A 17,788-nucleotide genomic window follows, 5' to 3' on the forward strand; every position below is an offset into this window, starting at 1 on the left:
GATACCATTGTTTACAAAACACCGACAAAAACCAACACCATTTTCTCCCATTTTAAGGTTCCCAAACTAGACAAGATCGTGTATTCAATCCCGATCCCCTCGACGGCCACAGCGCTGCGGTTGTGTCCTGGTCCGGCGTGTGCTAGGCCTTGAAACAGTCGTATTGGTCTACAACAAACAACAAACAGTTCAAATTGTCTTGATTTTAGGGTTCTAAAAGTGTAAGGTTGCTCTTGAATACTACTTGCAATGTTTATGAAATGAAAAGAGATCTTGACAAATACCTCCATGTTGGACGCCGCAGGCCTGTCACCGCCTTCCGTCGTGGTTGGCGTATTGGTCTCACTGGGCTGTGAACTCTGGCCAACCTCGGTTCGGGCATCCACGCGGGGATCATTAGTGCATGTTCTTCGGTTATGCCCATCTTGTCCGCACCGACGACACCTGACTACATAGATTTGTCTTAGAGACTCTGATCCATTCGCATGTTGACGAACCTGGGGTTCTTCACGCCTCAGTTTCTTTGGCCGTCCACGTTGTCGCTTTGTCCTCGGGGGTGCCAGTTCAAATCCAACATCTGAAGACTTCGGCCAATTACCCATCCCATTGATTGGGTAGAGGACATTCTCGTACAGAAGCGTCATAGTGGACCGTAAATAGTAGCGGGATACATAGTCTGCTACATCCTTCCCATTCTTGTTGATTGTTGCGATGGCGTGAGTGCATGGGATCCCAGTCAGCTGCCATAATCTGCAAGAGCAAGTAAAGTCACGCATGTTGACTACATACTGACCTGACGGTCCCGACACTTGGTACGAAGCCTCTCCGTTCCAAGTTGATCTCCAAGAAGAAGCCCTCGTCAAATACTTATCCACTATCTCTTTGATAACGGGCGGCAGTGGGTGATCGTATGTGTTGATCCATTGGCCTCTAATCTGTATCCTCTCCATCTGACTTGTCCGGATCTCCTCCAGCATGGTGACAACGGCCAACTCCCGAGCAATTGCTATCTTCGAATTAAAGGTTTCACATATATTGTTCAGGATTATATCACAACAAACATGCGGCGAGAAAAAAGCCTTCACCCATTTTTCTTTAGGAGCAACACCGAGTAGGTATTGATGTGCCTGGGGATATATAATCCGCAGTGCATCCATTCGCTCCACATACTCTTCGGGGGTTGTACTCGACGCAAGCTCCCACAGCATCTCCTTTAAATTCTCCCCAATGAATCTCTTCTTGAAGTTGTTGTATATATGCTGTACACAGAAGCGATGCTCACTTTGTGGAAAATCCTCGAGGATTGCTTTTGCAAGACCCTATCAAATGTGGCTTCCCACAAATTAGTACAAGCCCTAGAAAATCGCTTTATCACACTCAAACTACTACTGCATAGGCCAAATCACAACTATAATACTATTACTTTGAAATCACATTTGAAGTATACACGTTTTAATGAAATCACATTAGTCGTACCTTCTGCTGGTCAGACATGAATACAAATCTTGGGGCATTCTCGTGTATTTGGAGGTCATCTGCCAGATAGGTGAGGAACCATTTCCACTGTTCGTAGCTCTCAGCCTCCGTCACAGCCCACGCAATATGCCACCAACCGTTATTTGGATCAATTCCCATAGCCGTCATAAGTTGCCCTCTGTACATGCCTCGCAAGAAACATGCATCCAAGAATATAATTGGACGACAAAAACGCATCCAACCTTTTTTCAGCGGTCCAAGACAACAATAAAATCTCAAGAATCGCGGGCCCACAACTTCAGAATCCCTGAAGTTCTCGTAGTGTATATGCACACTAGAGACAGCGTGTGTCTGTTCCAATTCTGCTTTGTAGTCAAATAGTCTCCAATACTGTAGTCCTGCCTTGCCAAAAATACCTTCCAGTGCACTATCTCTTGCGCGGTACGCCTTCATCCTGCCAACTTTGAGTCCGAATTCCTCATCAACACACTGTCGTATAGCCGCTAACGGGATGTGGGGATTTGCCTTGATTTTCTCCATGTATCGCTCGGCTAGCCACTTGGACGTCAGCCATCTCTGATCCAACACTTGAGAGCATGTGTGAGCATGGTATCTCTGCATATTCACTACCACAAAATCAGTATTGTTGTGGGCTTCGATCTTCCTTGCATAAACATACCACTCACATGACTTTCCCTTACAAATGGCACGAAGCCTTTTGCCATCATTCTTCGCTACGTGTACAGGTCGTCTGGTCATTATCGCGTAATGGCGAATGACTTGATAGAAATAATCTCTATCCTTAAAGAAATCACCGGGCTTCCAATTTGGAACCTCATTTGTCAGCTTGAAGGGGGTGTACTTGATACCTTTTTTACGCAAGCCTTCCAAGTCGTCTAGATCTTGGATATCTTGTAGCTCATCAACTGCATCTGGCTCGTATAGGGGGTTTGTATATGACAAGTTCCCTTTCTCAACAACAGGGGAGAACTTTCGCTTTTTCCTGGACCCCCCGCTACCTTCACCAGACTGCTGGGCAGAGCCGTGTGCTTCGGTGTGTGGCTCTGCACTTTCTTGTTGTTGCTGACATAACGACTCGTAGTATGAAGTAAACATTTGTTCATCACGACACATGTTGGCCAAAGAGATAAAATGGTCAACCTCATCAGCATCATCATCGTCATTAATTCCCTCGTTATGAAGATGGCATCCATCAGGAACATAATCGAACAACGGACAATACACATCGGGTACATCTCCTGCCGCGGGTATGGGTTCTGCACAAGCCTCATCTGGAGCTTGAGCTGGAGCTGGGTCTGGAACCGGATCTGGAGCTGAAGCTGGAGCTGACTCTTGCAATTAGGTGTCGGTGTCAGCGGCGGCCATGAACAATTCATGGGTAATGTCCTCAATGATTGGCATGAAATCATTGTCTACCCGTATGTCTGGCTGTGGCTGACTACCACGGTCCAAAACTGGTCGGTACACATCTTCATTTGCAAATGATCCTGGCCCGGCCGAATCTGGTTGGTGTACTACAGATTCAGCCTCAGTCGTCGGTCCAGCGACATTGACAGTCGGATTGGAAGGGTCAGCAGGTGGAGATCTAACTACATCCTCAGTCTCAGTCGTCGGTTCAGCGACGTCGACAATCGGATTGGAATGGACAGCAGGTGGAGATCTAACTACATCCTGCAAAGTGCATTATCACAAATGCAGGACTAAATTACAAACGACAATAAAAATCACAAACGAGGTACTAAATCATTATGTAAATCACACATGTCAATACCTCTTGTACGTGTGCATAAGAGTCTCCACCTCCAACTTCTGCTTCTCCGACAGAGCCAACTAGACATATTTTTTCTGCAACAAATTCCATGTCGTGTATTGATACTTCTCCAACCTCAGAAACCGGTGCTTCAGGGGATACGGCTTCAAATGCTTTAGCCAAATTTTTCCTAGCTACCTCGTCGGCCATCTTTCTCTGAGCACGATCATCTTCTAAACTTTTCGTCAGATATTCCTCGAACTCAACATCCCTAGAATACCAGCAAATCATTAAAGGCTCATGCCGTTGCCCTTGAAACTGAGACCGTTGCCTCCTCTTCGGTCTAGGCTTTTGCCTTTGCACATTCGGTGTGGCTCCCTCAATCTCTTCAATGATGACTCCGGGGGGTTTACAAGCCCTTAAATTAAGAAGCTCTTGCGCCTCATCCTTCATTTTTTTCAGTATGGCTTGAGCCCGGGTTATCTCCACAACGTAGATGTGAACTAACTTTGTCGTTGTAGACGCCACTTTGAGGAAATCCTGCAGATGTGTTTCCTCGACAATGAGCAACAACGGGCCTCCGATTAAAACCCCTGTGCACTCATGACTGTACTTCGGATCACAGTAATAGAACTCACATATAATCTTCCTATCATACTTCAGCTTTAGTAACATGCTCGAGAGGTCTATAAGCTGGAATTTTTCTATGTTACAGAGATCGAAGTACGTCAAATGCCCACCAACATACTTTTTCGCATCATTCATACTGAAGAATGAACCTCCATGATGGAAAGCAATTGAAAACCTTCCAGGTGCATCCCCTATTAAGGCGGACAATAAGCGCACAGAACAAATCACTCAAAAATAAATACACAACGAAAATACATTTGTGGAGCCTGAATAACAAAATCAGTATCCGGATGATCAAAAATATATTCACACAAAATCAATTTTGTAAGAGTAAATCACAACCAGAGGATTAAAAGTTCACTTACTGTATTCATCCTCTAGGACGAAAAACTCCAGGTCAGGATCTCGGATATCCCAGGTTTCTTCTTCCACATCTATGACCACTGGTGGTGGTCGGCGGTATGGTGGCGATGTCGGGGTGTGGGTTTGCTTCGACGGCGTGACGACGATTCACCGCGCTTCCGTTTAGGCGCCATTCATGCAAGATAGTTTTCACAGCGGGGAGAGTGCAGATACAATGAAGATGAAAATAATGTTGAGAATTGTTGGGTTTCACAATGGTTATAATTTTGTTAGACTTTTAGGCGGGTAGACGATGGAAGGCCGAAAAAATGGTATGTGAAATTTTTGAAACTTATTTCATAATTCACACAGGGTGTCCTGAATACGTGACCGCCATCGTGTGGAATGGTCGTTTGAACTGCCACTGTAGCACCATCATTACTGAGACACATCTAACGTGCGGCCCGTCAAATCAGGCAGTGTGGCTGGTGGGATACAGGGCCGCCAATGCAGACCCATGGTGATATGACAATAAAGCCCTTTTAGGGCTGAAGGGCATTTTGGTCCGAAAATACCTCATTTGTGATTATGGTTTAGGTCAGAAGCATGTGGCGATATTTTTTTTTAGTCAGAGGTCTGGAGTGAAACTTTTGAAAAGGTCAGGGTTATTTTATGCCGTTCACTCAGAAAATACCAAATCTGAAAGGAAATCTCCGCCGTTTACCCATTTTGTACAACATAAAGCCTAGAAAAAAACACATCACATCTCCTTTTCTACTACCCCTCTCGATTCAGCTTGAGCGCCGCCGGCCAAACCCTCATTTCCACCACCACCAATGGCGGCTATGACCCGCCTCTTCAGATCCTCATCGGCGGTTTTCTCAATCCGGAGGTCCCTGTCTTCGGCGGCCGCGACCGAATTCAAACCCCAGCCCTCCCCTCCCCGTGTAGATCCCAAGGCCAGAAATGTCCAGTGGGTGTTCCTTGGCTGCCCCGGCGTCGGAAAAGGCACCTACGCCAGCCGCCTCTCAGTTCTCCTCGGCGTTCCGCACATCGCCACCGGCGATCTCGTCCGCGAAGAGCTCAATTCCTCCGGCCCTATGTCCAAGCAGGTTTGTTGCATTTCCATGTGGTGATGTTTTGGTTTGTGCTTTATTGGATTGATTGGGATCGTGGAATTTGAATGCGTATGTTCTGTGATTTCAATTTTCAATTATGTAGTAGTATCATATTTGGTATCATATTTGGGGAAAATATGTGGAGTTTGAGAAGTGTTAAAAGTAGTAGGAAATAATTGAGACTTTTGGGGAATTGTAATCAACTGTATAATCAAGTTTATGGTTTTAGTGCAAGATTGAATCTCCCATGGCGTGTTGTTTCTGTTTATGTCTTTTGTAAATGATGGGAATTGGTGTTGGTTGAGGTTGCATATCTGAATTGTTGGATCTCTTGTAGCTGGAGGAGATTGTGAACCAGGGGAAACTGGTATCTGATGAGATAATTATTAATTTATTGTCAAAGAGGCTTGAGTCGGGTGAATCCAAGGGAGAATCAGGATTCATACTTGATGGTTTTCCTCGCACAGTTAGACAAGCGGTGAGTTACAATTTTTTTTGTGCAAAGTGAAGTGGTTTTTTATTATGAGGTATGTGAAATCAGATAGTACCTGATGTTATAAAGGTTTTGTGCCAAATGTTAGTGGTGCTAACGGCTTAAACATTGTCCTGCAACACTCTCAATTTAGTTCAGGAATTGTTGCTTCCCTGCATGTTTTTCTTCTGAGTGATTTTCGAACTGGGATTAAATAGGAGATTCCTAGTTATGAAAGATATGATCATCAGTTCTCTGAAAGACTTATTCGTTTACTCCGCGTGAGTGTTTTGCTATCATTTGTGGTGTCTTTTATCCATATAGGAGTGTTAATTAGCATTTTTTTTCATTTCCCTTTTTTATTGGTACTAATTGTGTTGTTTAAGATATTGCATCTCTCACCTGGTAGACTTAAAACTGCATTTAATGTGATTTTTTAATCATTTTTCTATTTATTTATTGGTTCTTCAAAATAATGTTTATAGCTCAGAAGTTCTGAAAACTACAGCCACTGACAAATGGCCAATTTGCCGTTTATCATTAACCGAGGAACATGACAATTTTATGCCTCCCATGCTACACTCAATAGTCATTCAAAATTTACTTGCATATTGTCAAAAAGAATTGAAGTAAAATCATTTTTGTTGGTCCCAAATGCTTTGGCTATGGTGGGTAATCGTCAGAAAGAATGTGCACTCCACAATCATTTCCTTATGCATTGTGTTTTTCTAATGATATACTCCAGCCGTGAATGTTGTTTTTTACTACCAAATGTTCTACCCAAATTGGCAGTTTTTCCTCATTTGTGTACAAATTCGTCAGTCATCTCTTGAAATGCTGAGTAACTAACCATCCCTATTATACAGGAAATATTAAATGATGTAACCGACATTGATCTGGTGGTAAATCTGAAGCTCCCTGAAAGAGTACTAATAGATAAATGCCTGGGAAGAAGAATTTGCAGTCAATGTGGGAAGAACTTCAATGTGGCAACAATCGATGTCAAGGGTGAGAATGGGAATCCAGACATATACATGGACCCCCTTCTCCCTCCTCCCCACTGTGCTTCAAAGCTCATTACTCGTTCTGATGATACCGAAAGTATTGTAAAACAGAGGCTAGCTGTGTACACTGAAAAGGTACTTTTTTTCCCTTCCAATTTCACAAGTAATTCTTGGGTTTAAAAGTTCATCTATTTAGTATAACATGGTAGAGTATCGTTTGATCAGTCTTGTGATCACGGCCGTAGCTTTTACATCTAGTCCATCTTTTACTCAATTCAAGTTCCTTTGGACAATGCAGAGTCAGCCGGTGGAGGACTTCTACCGTCGTCAAGGGAAACTGCTCGAGTTTGTTATTCCTGGTGGTATCCCGGAGTCATTGCCAAAGCTGCTGGAAGCACTGAACCTTGACGAAAACGAGGAGAAAGAGTCAGCGACAGTATAGGTTTTCTTAGCATGTGGAGTTGCATGCTTAAGTTTTGCAGACAACACTAAGTTTTGATATTTTTACACAATACCCTCTATTTCTCGACATGGGAAAAATAACAAGACTATGAGTGCACTGTGCAGTAATGCTGGTGAACGGCCTCTTTTTCGCTTTCCAACTACTATGTTGTAAGATTATTTATCGATTGAGGTTGCGACTACTTTGTTCAATTTTTTTCACCTTTTCAAGTGTAATAATAAAATCACTAACATGTTATAATGGTATATTCGACATCCATTTTTTAATTCACAATGTTTTTGACATGTCCAATTTATTTATTTCTAAATTGCTTTGAGTATGTATAAATGTTAGACCATATGTATGTACGCAACTACACATAAAATGTTAAATTAACGTAAATATTTTGATATATGTTACAATCTGATCAGACGACGTTCTTTTAATACAGTAATACCGCATTGATTGCGAACAACTATACCATTTTCAAACTTCCTTGGCCATGTCTGTTTACTTTGTATCACTAAAATGATGTCGTCTTGCTGATAAAAGGAAAATAAAGTTGATCATCAATAATTTGTTTCAAATTCATATTCCACGTTTTAATTATAAAGTAAGCAATTTTCACTAAAGAAGGTACCTATATTACAAAACTGGTATTTTAATTTTTTGTTCTAAAACGTTATAGTACCATATCTCCAACCAGTAATCTATGTAAATTGTGATCAGAAATGTAAAATCAAAATCTTCAAAAATTCCAGATAACGAACATTGTTTATGACCTCATCAGTGCGTATACAAACTTGAACGATGTCAAAAAACAGCAGTATGCATGAGCGTATCCCTTTCAATTTCATCATTTTCTAGCAACATAAATTTCACTATAATTTTTGTAATTTTCTTCTTTCTATTCTTGCTGATGGCCATTGCTATTGACGGACACATTATTTCCTGTATCGTCTTTCCCCTGTCACGATAGTTTGATTGTTTTCATCTACACTCACATATAAATAACATAACCGGTCTAAGCGGTCTTTTTTGTTGAACTGGGAGAATGGTGCGTGCAACGCATATAAAAATACTGGTGTATGAATATGATATTAGATAAAAAAAAAAATGTATTGAACAGAAGAATAAAATTAAAAGAAAAATCACGGATAATTTATTTGAAGGGTGCTTACTCACTTTGGCAAAGACGAGGCTTTACTTTGCCCAGATTCATACTGCAATGTTGCTTCTAGCATTGTCTCTGCCATAACAACCCGCTTCTCTTTATCATCTAGAGAAGCCATGGCCTTGTCACACTTTTCCTGTGCATACATATATATACATATATCTTTATATTATAACAAAATTATCATATGATTTCGTCGTGAAGAACAATGCAAAATGAACAATCCCAAGGCCATGTTTATTTTGGTGGATAAAAGTGGATTCCTGAAGGTCTTCCATTTTTGTCCTAAAATCTACTCTTCTTCACATAAATCAGGATAAATGGTTTTAATTGACTAAATGTATAATAATATATTAGGAGTAACATAAATCCCCAGTAAAAAGATGTGATACGATTTATGCATCTGCTTTCGTCTTGATGCATATAAAGTACTATGATATAATAATTGATTCTATTGTACCGCCTACTGTTAAAAACAGAGGACTTGATCATTGTTTATAACCTGAAGAGCACGCAATTGTTGTTCAGCAGAACATCGAGTTTCATCGGCTATCCTCTGTTCTTGCTCAACCTTCAATACAACCTAAAACCATATACAAGGAAGATCCCTCATAACTGTGAAGTCTAACAAGATTATTATCAGCTACTGAAGCTATATGTTTGAAAGAGAAGTGGCAAAAAATGACCTCAAGCATTGCTTTCTCTCCTTCTTTCTTATCAGCCAGAACCTGCCGTAGTTCAGCAACCTCATTCTCCAATTTCTCAACCTGCGGGAAAATTTGGATGGTCATATATGTCCTCCAAAAACTCATCTCTGTAATGGTAATAATTAAATCGAACTAAATATACAGCGGATTGAATGAATGCTTCATGATTTTTTTGATGTAGTAGACATACAGTAGTAAAATACCTTTGCAGCTAGTTCCATTTGATTATCTTCTTAAACCATTTCTACGAATGCAGATTCTAATTCTTCACATCTACATTACAACACATTTTTCAGTGATTTCAACGTATGGAAGGAAACAAAACGTTTTAGTTTATCATTGAAAATGACCATCAAATGATTGGAATATTAGTGATTGATCGTTGTTTTTTTGGATATTGTAGAACAGTAAAAATATGGATATAAGCGAAAAAATAAATAGACATAGTAGAGAAAGTAGTAGTGTATTTAGTGTATTTATTACTCAACACAGGACACATATATATAGTACAAGAGATTAAGCTAGGCTATGTCACATCACCGATGTGGGACAAAATACTAATATTCTTAACATTCCCCCTCAAGCTGGAACATCTATATTGTCCAGCTTGGTACAAAGTTCTCAAAAATGTTTTTCCTCAAACATCGGCAGCAATAGTAGTAGCCGAAACTATAGGGCCGTAGTAGTTGCAGCTGTTGCATAAGTAGAGCTGCAAGGCAGAGTAGTAGTAGCAGAAGTAGCAGATGCATAGCACTAGTAGCAACTGTAGCAGATGCATGGTAGTAGCATCATCAGAAGTAATAAGCCAGCAAAAAAGTTCATTGCCTGAAAATGTAATGGCAACGAAGGGAAAAGAGTAAATCTAATAAAAAATTTAGTGTAGTTTGACTTAATTATGCAGATGCAAGAATTCATCTTGCAAACAGAAGTATGTGAAGAATATTACTACAACTTGTATTCTCCCATCTTGTTACAGGTCTTGTATTCTTTTTCAGCTATGCTCTCGTAACACTAACATTTTTCCACAATGTTTCCGATGATATCCAGATTTACTGAAATCATCGGAAGAATTCACTGCAAATAACATCTATCTCACAGTTTCCTAATTTGTAACTTTTCCTTCTACTTTAAAATATATAGATAGCATACACTTGTCTATATGTGCTTATGACTGTAATATTTTTTTATTATAATAGACATAATTTTTCCACTCTGTTCAATTGGTAATGTTATCTTCTAATATGTACATTTAGTAAATCATCTTGCTAGATGATAAGTCACATCTTGCTTCTAATTTCTTCTTCATGTTCTGCTTCACCTCATACCATATAGTAGTATATGTGAAGATTTTTTTTCATCTTTTTTACTTGGTCATTTCACTCCAAATACGATAACACTAAATCATGCACTCACCTGGCAATACCCAACTGAGGGATTATGCAGAGCATATGCTGAGAGCACACGCCGTAATGAGTTCCTGCCATTTTCATTAAATGCAGGATGGCCTGGAAATGTTCGAGGCAGATCCTGAAGCAAACAGACAAGAAGATTATTCTTTTAGAAACAATGTCAAGGCATGATAGAAATAGCCTTTAGTAACAGAATGTTGACTGCAATTTAAAGAGAGAACTAAAATGTTCAACAATGGACGGAATTCTATGCCAAAGTTAACAAAGTTAAAGCATCCGTCTGGCTGGATATTGCAATGGAAGACCATCCTATGAATCCTAAAAGAAGCAGCACCTACGAATCAAAAAGATTGAACGATAAAGTCCAGGAGCCATGCAGCTAACGACCTTCTCAATCTGCTTCTTCAACTTTTCTGGAAATCACATTTCTTCCCTACAGATGCTGATTTATCATGCTCTTTGCCATCACTACTAGCATCACATTCTACAGCAAGCAAATCTTGGTAATATCTATCCACTCGGCGAGTTCTAACACCAACAAATGCTTGCCACACCTGCCCAATTCAGTGCAAAAACATGAAGAAGCTTTAGATCTTGGAAAGTCAATAACATTACATTTAGGGCAAGGGTAAAACTGTGCGTCCCCTCTAAGGTCCTTATGTACTCCTAATTGAACAAGGGATGCTAGTTCTTCTTTCCCAGGGAAACTGGATTCTGGGGGTAGTTTATCGCTGGAACTAGTTTCTACTGTAGGAGCATTTGCACTATTAGTTCTCTCACTGTCGTGTTCAGACCCTCCACTATCTGATTTCACCTCGTCTATTGATGGAAGGTCATTATTTCCGCATCTTATCTTTTCACACTTCATGTTCCCATTTTTCTTTATTCGCAAACTCATCAAATGGTCTAAGGAATTTAATGATGAACTAATATCAGCCCATGTCTTCACCTCACGGGGCTTTGTAGGTTGGTTACTTGGAGCTTCATTGGGAGGTAAAGTTACCTCAGGCCTCTTTTCACTTGAATTTACATCTTCTCGACTCACATTTTCAACAGCAGTGACTTCAGAAATGGCAGCAGATTGTTTGGCTGAACCATCACTTTCCTCAGTAGCTGTTTCACCGAGATCACGTGGCTGCTCTGTAAGTCTGTAACCTCTGAAACAACAGGTTCAGTGTCTTCTTCCTTAGCAAGACTAGCCCTTGTAGACTCTTCTTCCTGCACAAGAAATCCCTTCCATTTCGCCAATCTCTCCTCTTCTTCTTCCTGGAATATTACATGTTATTGTTTTTAGTAGTGTGTGACTCTACTCCCGTTTTCTTGACAGAATTTTCTTACGCTCATCAAACAAATACGATAAATAACAAATAAAATCTACAAAGGCCTGTAATGAGCAAATGTAAGAACTTGAGTACAAGTCTTAGCCACCACAAAACAAAAAGAAAAACTGAGGCATATTGGCATTTCACCAAGAAGATGTACACGGATGGGATTACCTCATAGATACTGGTGTACTCTCGGTGCCTAAGGGCATGTTGAGGTCTCACAGTAAATCCATAGGAATCCCTGCCAACATTTCACACATGCGTATCATAGATACATCCTCATTTAATTGAAATTGTAAAATTAGAGTAGATCTTAAATAAATCAGAAAAGGATCGGACGCAGTGGAAGGAATCGGCCATAAATATACCTGGAATCATCACATAATGTACGCTTGCTCAACAAGGACAGCAACATACTTGACAATAATTCTAATACCACCGCCCATAGCGCTCTACTTTTCAATCAAGCCACCCTCCAATACAAATACCGTCCACCATTCTCTAATTCCACTCCAGATCTCTGCATAAACTCACTAAATCCAACCCTAGAAAATCAAAATTTAACCAATACGGAAGGGAGAAGAATCAGATGCTGATAAATTTATAGTCTGAGTCTCAGACTTCAGAATCCTCTAATAAGCCTATAATACCAAACCAACGCAATCAACATCAACAACTATCCGAATTGGTGATAAGTGTTGAAAGATATGAGTATTATTCATTCAACTTGTTCAAAGATTCAAAGAATTACAATAGATACGCCTCCTTTAAATAGGCCAAGGGTTACATAAAATTGGCAAGATTTGTCATAATACTCGTTCCCTAATTAATTTTTTTTCCTTGCTTACCTATTTTCCTTACTTACATATTTTCCTCCTCGTTGGATTTCCGGAATGGTGGGATGAAAATCAAAGGCTAAAGCTCGATTAGCCATCGGAGTCGAAGATGGAGGCGGATTATTTCTGCAAGGAGCAGGGAATAGGGAGATGACTAACACCCGTGGGAGAGCAGGAGATACCGGTCCTCAACCGGGTGGAGGCGGCAGGCCCGGCGAGGCAGCCTTCGCGGAGAAGAAAGGAGGCGGGTCATATGGAGGTAACGGATTGGGGTTGAGAAACCCCGATCCCCAATTTGATTTTCTGTCATTTGGGTTCCCTGCTCAATCAGCATCCGTGAATCCATGAATCTCTAAATGTCCATGATTCTCGAATAGAATCCCATGGTTCGCTGTCCCTTTCAGATATCGAACAATCCTCAGTGTTGCTTCCTAGTGAGCTACTTGAGGTGCATGCATAAACTGACTAACTACTCCAACTGCATAAGCTATGTCGGGTCTAGTGTGGGATAGGTATATCAATTTCCCAACTAAACGTTGATATCTCGTGCGGTGAGTGGCTTCAGCTCCTTCAACTATCCGCAGACCATGATTTTGAACCATAGGAGTATCTGCTGGCTTACAGTCTAGTAGTCCTGTCTCGGTTAACAAGTCAAGTACATATTTCCTCTGACTGATGAAGATCTCCTTCTTTGACCTTAGCACTTCTATACCCAAAAAGTACTTTAGTAATCCCAAGTCCTTCATTTCAAACTCTGCAAACAAATTCTTCCTTAGCTTGCTTATTTCCTCTTCATCATCTCCCGTGAGAATCATGTCATCTACATAGATGATGAGGCATGTAATCTTTCCTTCTCTTTCTTCAAGAATAATGTATGATCAGAGTTGCTTTGTTCATACCCATACTTCTTCATTGCCTCAGAGAATCTCCCAAACCAAGCTCTAGGTGACTGCTTTAGCCCATATAGTGTTCATTTTAGTTTGCAAATCTTTCCTCCTTCGAAATCTCCAACAAATCCAGATGGTGGCTCCATGTAAATAGGCTTCTTCAGTTCCCCATGTAAGAATGCGTTTGTCACGTCGAACTGATGTAGTGGCCATTCCCTGACTGCCGCTATTGAGAAGAGCACTCGAATAGTACTCATTTTTGCTATCGGTGAGAATGTTTCAGCATAATCAACTCCATAAGTCTGAGTGTATCCTTTGGCCACAAGTCTCGCCTTATACCTTTCAATCGACCCATCTGGCCTCTGTTTGATAGTGAAGACCCATCTGCATCCCACAGTTCGAACTCCATCAGGTTTAAGACATACTTCCCATGTATTGTTCTTCATCAGAGCCCGCATTTCTACTAGCATTGCTTCTCGCCAGTGAGCAATTTTCATAGCCTCCTCGGCCGTATATGGGATTTCTTCTTCGTAAAATGCTGCTTCAAACGCCCTAGCCATCTCTGTTAGATTTGCTTTAGCCAGATTCGCCATAGAATATCGGCTTCTACTAATCCTCTCAGGACTGTATCTCTTAGCCGGGACCCCACGAGTAGTTCTGTTGGGGAGTATATAGCGGCTGGTATCACCATCAATTGCTGCATTCTCATTCTCGTCTACACCAAAAGTGTCAGGAGTAATAATTGTATTATCTGAGCTATAAGGACCAGAAATTAAATTACTCATGCTTTGGGGTTTATTCTGAAAATCAAATTGGGGATCAGGGTTTCTCAACCCCAATCCGTTACCTCCATATGACCCGCCTCCTTTCTTCTCCGCGAAGGCTGCCTCGCCGGGCCTGCCGCCTCCACCCGGTTGAGGACCGGTATCTTCTGCTCTCCCACGGGTGTTAGTCATCTCCCTATTCCATGCTCCTTGCAGAAATAATCCGCCTCCATCTTCGACTCCGATGGCTAATCGAGCTTTAGACTTTTGATTTTCATCCCACCATTCCGGAAATCCAACGAGGAGGAAACATGTATCTCGAGTATGTCTTTGTTTTCCGCAATGAGAGCATCAAAAATTTGATTTGTCGGGTTTGAAACCGCCTTGGCGATTGGGCTGTTGCGCGGTGGTTCGTGGTGGTGGATGTTTTGGTAGCGGTGGTGGCTGGTTTCTGACGGCGAACCCGTGTCCGACTTGGCCCGATGATGATCCATCGTTGATTGTGCCGGTCTGGAGATCGATGTCTGCTGCAGGCATGATTTTCAACCGCGTAGCTTCTCGTTTTACCAGACCGTATGCGGTCTCGGCTGAGGGCAACGGGGTTTCCTTGAGAATATCCCTTCGGATCCCTTCATATCTTGCATTCAAGCCTGTTAGGAATTTGAACAGCCGTCTTGTTGCTACATACGTTCGAAGTTGGCTAATCCCCTTATCGCAGCAATCCACAGGTTGATGTTGGCATCGGTCAATTTCGACCCAGATTCCGTGGAGATGTCGTCAATATGTTTCTAGCCCATGTTCCCCTTGCACGATTCGGCCTGCCTTTTCCTCTAGATCGTACAACAGATATGGATCTGCAGTACTTTCGAATGTAGTTTGTAGGCTCTCCCACAGAGCTTGCGCGGTTTGGTGATGTGCAAAGTCGACAACAATTTCTGTTTCGACGTTGTCAATTATCCATGAGAACACTGTCATATCGGCTACCTCCCATTCTGTGTACCCCTTCATTCCAGGTTCCGGCGGCTGCGGTGTACCGGTGATATACCTGTTTGCTCGTCTTCCCACGATGGCTACTCTCATCAGCCGTTTCCATAGGGGATAATTCATCCGTTGAGTTTAACGGCTAGAGTAACATTCTTACTCATCTTTAATCGTGTCTCCTCCATATTTGGTTTCTCTTCATCGTCTGACATGTTGCAGGTTGAAAATAACCGCCTTCTTGGTCGGGAAAGGTATTAGGCTATGATGATTTTGTTATGAGCCTTTGCTCTGGTACCATGTTGAAAGATATGAGTATTATTCATTCAACTTGTTCAAAGAATTACAATAGGTACGTCTCCTTTAAATAGGCCAAGGGTTACATAAAATTGGCAAGATTTGCCATAATACTCATTCCCTAATTAATTTTTTTTCCTTGCTTACCTATTTTCCTTACATATTTTCCTTTCTAACAATAAGTCTCTCTCTCTCAAAAATGAAGAAATTCCAAAATTTTCGAATCATGAATTCGACGGAAACGCATAACCACGTGTGGAGCTCATAGGTAACAGAAATATCATACCTATAGAGCGTGAGCATATTGCATAGACGCTATACATTGACGTACGCAGAGTGCAGTTTCCGGTAATATCGATTAGATCATCTCTCCCAACAGCTAACTGATTTTCCCTTTCTTTCGCGCGGGGCGCTCTCTTTCTCTCTCCAAATTCGTCAAAATCGATTATTCTATTCTATTTTGGATTACCCAAGTTGAATTGGGTTGGGCCGTCTCTACATTCTCAATATTATGGGGTTGGGTTGGGCCGTCTCTTCTTTCTCAATACTATGGGGTTGGGTTGGGCCGTCTCTTCATTCTCAATACCATCAGTTGAATTATCATTCAAATCTATAATTATTATATGGAATTTGTGAAATTTGAATTCGGTCACGAAATTCCTGCAACTAGCTCATTGCTATCTCTTCAACTTTATTCATATACCCTATTTATGCATATCATATGTGAGCTTGATTGATGGGGTGGAAAACAGGTGAAATCATGTGAAATTATTGAAGGGGGTAAACTTTATTCAATGTAATGAAGAAAAGTTATAATGTTACAACTTATGCTCCACGTGAATGAAAAACTAAACAAAACAAAACAAAACAAAAGTAGTTCAATATTGGTATAAATAGTAATGCTCTTAACTTCTTAAGCTTGATGAGCCACAAAAAAAAGCTTGAGCTACATTACATGTCATTTATGAAACATCGGCCGATTCCCAACTCTTTTCCTGAGAAATTAAATTATAGGTTAATGTAGGGGTGTCGAAAAGGGTAGCGGGTAACGGGTAATCCCGAACCCGACCCGTTACCTGCCGGGTATCGGGTACCCGTTACCCAACGGAATCGGGAAACGGGGGCGGGGTCGGGTATAATAATTTTGAGTTTTGCGGGTATCGGGTATCCCGATACCCGACCGGGTAATCCCGATAGTCCCGAAAATACCCGATATACATATTGATATTTTATAATTTTTTATTTTTTATTTTAATACTTGCTCTTCATGATGTAATTTTTTAAAGATTTTAATATTTTAAAAATCATAATGTAATTTTTTATTAGTAATATATTATAAAATGTATTTTTTAAGTTTTGAAGAATGATTGGTGAAACCGTGTGAAACTTTTATTACTTTAGACTTTTGGTTGAAGTTATTTACTTATTTTATATTTAGACTTTTGATTAAAGTAAGACATTGTTGCTTACTTGGTTAATTGTTTTCATATTTAGATTTTTGAATGGTAATTTGGAGTTTGTATTTTTTGGCATTGTAATTGAATTTGGATTACATATTTACTTTGCAGGTGGTATTTGTGCAGCTCATATGATTATTTAAAGTAGATATTTCAAAGATTACATGGCTTGATCTCAATTCTCAACAAAATTAAATAATAATAAAAAGTTTCAAGTGAGACTATTACATTCATCAAGTAGTATTTTTTTAAAAAGCATCTAAAATATACAAATAATATTTTAAAAAAGAAGATTTTAAAAAAAAATGTTTCGGGTCGGGTACCCGCGGCCTCGGGTGCGGGATACCCGACTCGGGTATCGGGTGATACCCGACTAAATGCGGGACGGGTATTGGGACTAACTTTTCGGCCAAAATCGGGTGCGGGTACCCGCGGGTACCCGTTTCGACACCCCTAGGTTAATGGCACCAAAATTATCGGTTAAGCAGTTATGCCGCAATTTTTTATTTAGATGGTTAGGATGTTTTGCAAAGGCAAAGAGCCAATCGGAGCCATATAAAACTAAAATATTCATATATGAATTGCCTCATTTTAAAATATGAATTGAAATATAACATAATTATACAGTACTACTAGTTAGTAAATCACTCTTTCTATTATCAATTGATTTTGAATGAAACCAAAAACGAACATGCCCGG

The 17,788-nt window shown here is 40.6% G+C and overlaps 1 protein-coding gene across 1 annotated transcript; it reads left to right on the forward strand.

Moving 5' to 3' along the window:
- Window positions 1-4,969: 4,969 nt before the first annotated feature.
- Window positions 4,970-7,560, forward strand: LOC121766008 (adenylate kinase-like). Its single transcript, XM_042162339.1, has 4 exons — window positions 4,970-5,331; window positions 5,675-5,815; window positions 6,676-6,948; window positions 7,112-7,560. Exons 1-4 carry the CDS (start codon window positions 5,056-5,058, stop codon window positions 7,253-7,255), a joined length of 834 nt encoding a protein of 277 aa, XP_042018273.1. The 5' UTR covers window positions 4,970-5,055; the 3' UTR covers window positions 7,256-7,560.
- The last annotated feature ends 10,228 nt before the right edge of the window (window positions 7,561-17,788 follow it).

The sequence above is a fragment of the Salvia splendens genome, chromosome 14 (genome assembly GCF_004379255.2).
Source record: "Salvia splendens isolate huo1 chromosome 14, SspV2, whole genome shotgun sequence".
Lineage (NCBI taxonomy): Eukaryota > Viridiplantae > Streptophyta > Magnoliopsida > Lamiales > Lamiaceae > Salvia > Salvia splendens.

Coding starts and splice junctions, on each gene's coding strand:
- LOC121766008 (XM_042162339.1), top strand. CDS start 5,056: ATGGCGGCTATGACCCGCCTCTTCAGATCCTCATCGGCGGTTTTCTCA. Junction 5,816..6,675: donor CTCGCACAGTTAGACAAGCG/GTGAGTTACAAT, acceptor CCTATTATACAG/GAAATATTAAATGATGTAAC. Junction 6,949..7,111: donor TAGCTGTGTACACTGAAAAG/GTACTTTTTTTC, acceptor TGGACAATGCAG/AGTCAGCCGGTGGAGGACTT.